General features: G+C 42.8%; 2 protein-coding genes across 2 annotated transcripts; both read left to right on the forward strand.

Moving 5' to 3' along the window:
• Positions 1-2,877: 2,877 nt before the first annotated feature.
• DFJ58DRAFT_720269 (uncharacterized protein) lies at positions 2,878-3,729 on the forward strand (the record flags this gene model as incomplete). Its single annotated transcript, XM_041384698.1, has 4 exons — positions 2,878-2,963; positions 3,261-3,356; positions 3,415-3,521; positions 3,542-3,729. The coding sequence occupies 4 exons, from the start codon at positions 2,878-2,880 to the stop codon at positions 3,727-3,729; spliced, it is 477 nt and encodes a 158-aa protein (XP_041234646.1).
• A 408-nt stretch (positions 3,730-4,137) lies between these two features.
• DFJ58DRAFT_739688 (uncharacterized protein) lies at positions 4,138-5,035 on the forward strand (the record flags this gene model as incomplete). The annotated part of the gene is made up of 3 exons (XM_041387051.1): positions 4,138-4,442; positions 4,499-4,735; positions 4,804-5,035. 3 exons carry the CDS (start codon positions 4,138-4,140, stop codon positions 5,033-5,035), a joined length of 774 nt encoding a protein of 257 aa, XP_041234647.1.
• Positions 5,036-5,326: the final 291 nt, after the last annotated feature.

Below are 5,326 nucleotides of genomic sequence, written 5' to 3' on the forward strand. Positions count from 1 at the left end.
GATTCGGTGAACATCATTAGTGTGTTCCCAAATAAATCTTCTAATCCCTGAGTTTTCTTCTAAGACTTCATGATTTCCTTCATCATCAGGATAGATTGTCTTTGGTCCTTTGACCGGAAGATCATCTATGAAAACATTTGGCACGTGGGGAATTTCGTCCTGCAGCATGAAGCTTGTGCATTTCTGAAATTCTGCAGGTGTGTTTGTATATCCCATTGGTAACACGGTTAATCGTAGCAATCCTAAGGGAGTTAGGAAAGCTGTTAGGTCTCTGCTATTTGGGTGCATTTTACGTGCATCAAATCCCCAGAATAAATCGAATACGGTATCACACTGTGCTCCAGCAAATGATTGAACAAAATCATCTACTATAGGGATCAGTCCAGCGTCTCAGATAGATATCTTGTTGAGTGGTTGGAGATCATGAACTAGTCTTAGTTTACCATTCTTCTTGAGTACACAGAACCATCGAGAGCAGTAAGCGGGTTGGCTCGGTTCGTATACTCCTGCATTGATTTTTGATTTGAGAAGTTCAATAACTTTCTGTCGTATCCCGGGAGGAATAGGAATGTTCTTGTATTCCCAGGGGGCGTGAGGTATAGTAGGAATTATATAAGGGGTGAAGTATGATTCTTTGAGGGTACCCTATCGGTTTCCTCAAATGCAAGGGTGTCTTGATTTAGATTCATGATATGTTTGAAAAGTTTCTCCTCTTTGAGCCAAAGAAATCCTTGTGGATTTATTTTTAGGCTATCCATACACTCTTGGGATAGTCGTCCACTAGGAATGAACTCAGGAGGATGCGGGGTTATTGCGATTAAATTACGGAGAGGGTCGTGTGGAAAATGTCAATCTACACGAGCTTCCTGAGGAAAGGTACCTGATACAGGCTTGACTTTCTTGTCAACCCTCTTGTACATAGTTAGTACTGGAGTGGTCTCAGGGTCATCGGTAGGATCACACGAAATAAGAACATCAGACTCGCTTTCGGTATCGCAATCATAGTCTGAGTCTTCAAAAAAAATCTGATTCTATTGATACATTTTTGTGTGCTTTAACTTGGTTTGGGTACTTAGTAAGCCTCTCGTAACACTCTGCTATTGTCTCCCCTTCGAGTATGTCTTGGGGGTATACTAATATCTCAGTGTTCGAGGCTTTCTCAGGTATGTCTGTGAGACTTAGACTTAAAACTTGGTTTTGTTTAGACTTAGGGAATTCAGACGAATTTTCGGACCGCAAAAGACTTGAATTACAGAACAGGTAACTCGTATCTAAAGCTATCACTTCTTGACTTTTTACACCTTTTCTCCATAGCATACCTAACGTACATAGAAGCCTGCATTGTAGGTTTTGTAAATAGAGACTTGCACTAGAAACAAAGAGAACAAACAAAAACAAACAAATGATGTCGGACGCTAGAAACAAAATCGAGATGAGAATGGCGATACAAGTACAAGTAGATAGAGTCAAGACTCGGAGGGTCTGTGTTTTTGAATTTATTTGATGTGTGGGGTGAATGAATAAGAGCCATGATGGGAAATAACACGCTGGATCGAAAAACGGAGTCGAGATATGAAAAACGGGGATAGGAATTTTCGAAAATATATGATTACTGTTAAAAAAGGGTATAAGTGGTAAAAGAGTATCAAAAAACGGATGTTCACCTCTAGATGACTAAAGAAAGAACTTCTTCAATTTCATGGGACCTTCATCTTCCTCTTCATCAATATCCGAAAGGACATACCACTCTTTTGAGAAGAGGTCGTCAAACATTTCGGACCGAAAAGGCAAGGTAGCAATAGTAACAAGTCCCATGCGCCTGATTCCGAGCACGAGATCTCGTTCGTGAGCAAAGCGCAAATATCTTGCATGTTTCCAACGTCGAGAAGTTGAGAATCTGTGAGAGCATAGATGGTGTCTTCATTGGGGAAAGGCATTAGTAGAGCATCCAAAATTTTGGAGGCCAACTCAGGTTCCCCGTGAGCTTTGGCAACGGCAGCATATGAGTTGAGACGCTTAGCCTCGCTCTCTGAAAAGAAAGGATTAACGTTGTCGTAGCGGCCAGAATAGATTTTATTAGTATAGCCGCCCTGAATGTGCAACAATTTGTTGCACTGGATAATTTTCGCGCGGTTGGTGGCTTCCGCAAGCATACGAGTCGAAAGGACTGTTTTGATGAGATGGATAAGGTGTCAAGTGTGTGCATGATGGTCTTGGAGTTCTCGGAGGCGTTCTTTCCAGGTCCGTCCAGAGCGAGGACCTCCAGTAGGGAGTTTAATTCCCCCAGGGATCACAGGGTGGCCAGAATAGGAGCCATCTCGGAACATGTGAGTGTCCCAGTTATTAGCAATGAGCTCGTCCTGACAGAAACAAAAAGACTCAATTGTGTGCACGACGTTTGGACACCTGTGTGTCACCATAAACGTTACTCATTAGTAACACTGACACAATCGGATGTTTGTTACTGACTAGGGGCGAGAATCTGTACTGCGGTACTTCAGCAAATCTCGCAGCACTCAGCAGTCACCTTGGGGTGAAGGGAATATATGTTATTTGTAATAAAATGTATATATGATATATTTAGCATAGTATCTATTTATGTACCCTTGGAACTTGCTGCCGTTAGTGTCACGTAGCCTCTCCGCTGTTTCCCATGTCCACTACACCATCACGCTCATCGTTTCATATGACGAGCTCGATATTTAGCTCAATTATCATTGTTTCAACGCGCTTTTTTTGTCTCTACATATTTCTATTTGCTTAGTATCAATACCTTGCTTCATTTTTACTATACTACACCGCACATCTGGACCACACAACAAGGAGCTATGGGACACAAGAAAATAGTGTTCGACATTTATCTTGAAGTATTGCATTATGTTCGACAGCGGGTTAATCTTGTGCTCAAGAGGGATCCGAAGGACTGGCACTTCCGAGGTGCTTGTCCGTGTTGTGCATTTGAGGTATGTAACACCACACATTATTTCACATTTATCGTTAAACTTCTCAAATGTTCAGCAACCAAATGAACCTCAGCTTATCCCACGACGATTACACAGCATGGACGGCAACCATTCGGCAAAATGTATCGATGGCTCAGGATCGGCAGATCCTCGTACCTTCCACAGCAATTACTTCATTACCGAGGCTGCCGTTGAGCTCTTCAAGGATGACATGAGAAATCGGCCCGGTCAACGCTCTCCTGATCAATGTACGAGCTGCTCTGAAAATTGGACCACAGCCAGATCCGTTGAAGAAAGCAAGGTATCATTCTTCAAGCAAACAGGAATCTTCATCATGGCATGCCGCCATGGCTTGGTAGAGTGCATTGTAGAAATGAAACGAAGTGGCGAACTGTACGTCATGTTATTCACTAATGTTCTGGGCAGTTTTACAATTTTAAAATCACGTCAGTGCAAAGTACGGACTCGCCGCAGTTAATCGGTTGCTGGATAGTTGTGGGAGCTTTCAGGGTCTTGGTCATGACATCAGTTGTACGTCGCGCAAGACTATTGCTGCCAGTTCGATTGGAGCAAGGCAGAACAGTCGAACCTTATTGTTGCCGTCAACGCCTTCCATGGCTACGCCCACAACCGCCGATGCCAGCTAGCAAACCACCCCTTGTATATGAATGGGTTTGGCATTGAAGACCTCGAAACCTGTGAATGGATTTTTTCAAGTTCAAATAGCGCAGCAATCCTCATTCGACACGCATTGTATTTTCATTAGGTTCAATTTATTGATCTCCACTTCGACCAATGGGATCAAGATAAGTACATGGAACTAAGTTAGTTTTGTTTTAAACGTAATGTGGTGGTGCAACTAATTCAAATGATGATTCAAGGTCGCTTCTTGCACAATAACTATGTGCAAGCGCTTCGCATCATTAATGAATACACACCACTGCTTGATGCATTCAAGACACGCACATCCTTCTCAGATGAAGATTTTGTCCAATGGAAGGCTGAAGAATCTGAGTTTCTCACTGACTTGTTACTTGAGTCACTGTCTGATGCATTCGCTGTTGCATATGTTGAAGAGCTGGAGAAGCTTTGATGTGCAGAGTTTGTTTAAAGCTTTATTTTTTCAAAATTGATCTAACTACAACTTGATTGTAGGGCGAAGTACGGCAGTGTCATGAGTGTCCCTTTTCTCACATACACCCCTGCAAGCTCTATGCAATCAGGCCTCAATGCTGCTACTCGCGACAGCTCTAGGGCTATTGAAGCCGAACTTGCATCAGCCTTACGACGACTTCAATTGCAGATGAATGTTGTTGATGACTTTGAGCGCTGTCATGGGATCAATGAGTGTTGGGTTTCTTCTGACCCTTGGTATATTCAGGCACGCGAATACTGTAGCCAGCGCTGCTTCACTCAGGTCATTGAGAAATTAGAAGAATTAGTCATCCAACATTTGTTTGAATTATCAAAGGCTAATCTGTCTGGCACCGGTATGATATTTTTTTGTTGTTGATATTTTATTTAATCTCGACTAGGGTACAAATGCACAAGCATATTTCAAAAGCAATCACTTGGCAATCTGGAGCTATTCGGACAGCTCTTGAGAAGTACAACACACTGGCACCACTCCAAGTTCCGCCCCAACCAACTCTCGACTATACAGAAGTTGTTGGATATACGTCCCTTGGTGAATTTGCGCTCTTGAAACATTCATGTCATGACCTCCTTGCTAAACCATGGGCCATTCCTGAAAATCAGGAGATGGCAGCTAAGTTCTTTAAAGTCCTGCGCTCGCATGAAGAACTCACACGCTTATGAATGTCGAAATATGTCGTCTCAGTGCTTGGGTCGGCTTTGAAGACAAGGAGATACTATCAGCCATAGACACCCTGGATGCCATAGACTCGACTTTGCTAGCTGCAGAGTTGCAGACGCACTATGCACGACAGCACAGGGTGAACAATGTGCACCGTGCCCATCTACATAAGATCAGCCAGCTATCTGGTTATACTGGCCCACCTCTATTTTTGCTGCCAGAAAGAGAAATGTCGGATGACCGAGGGAGATGGTGAGGATGAGGACGATGGCAGTGATGAGCTGTTAGATGAAGTCTCCAGATTCGAAGACACTATTTCACATATTGTACTGCTGTAGAACAGTGTTTGATTGTGTATTTCAAGTAATGATGCATAACGATCAGAGCGTGCCTACTATGATTTTGAAGTTCAAACATTAACTGACTCGTGTGCGTGTTACACATGGCCAACTTGAATGGGTCATGAATTTGATAAACAATCTGACGATGTGAATATCAATGATGCTACTACAATTTTGAAGTTCGAATGTCAATTGAATTAGTTGTA

Source organism: Suillus subalutaceus, assembly GCF_016647625.1.
Source record: "Suillus subalutaceus strain FC151 chromosome Unknown DFJ58scaffold_762, whole genome shotgun sequence".
NCBI classification, from domain to species: domain Eukaryota; kingdom Fungi; phylum Basidiomycota; class Agaricomycetes; order Boletales; family Suillaceae; genus Suillus; species Suillus subalutaceus.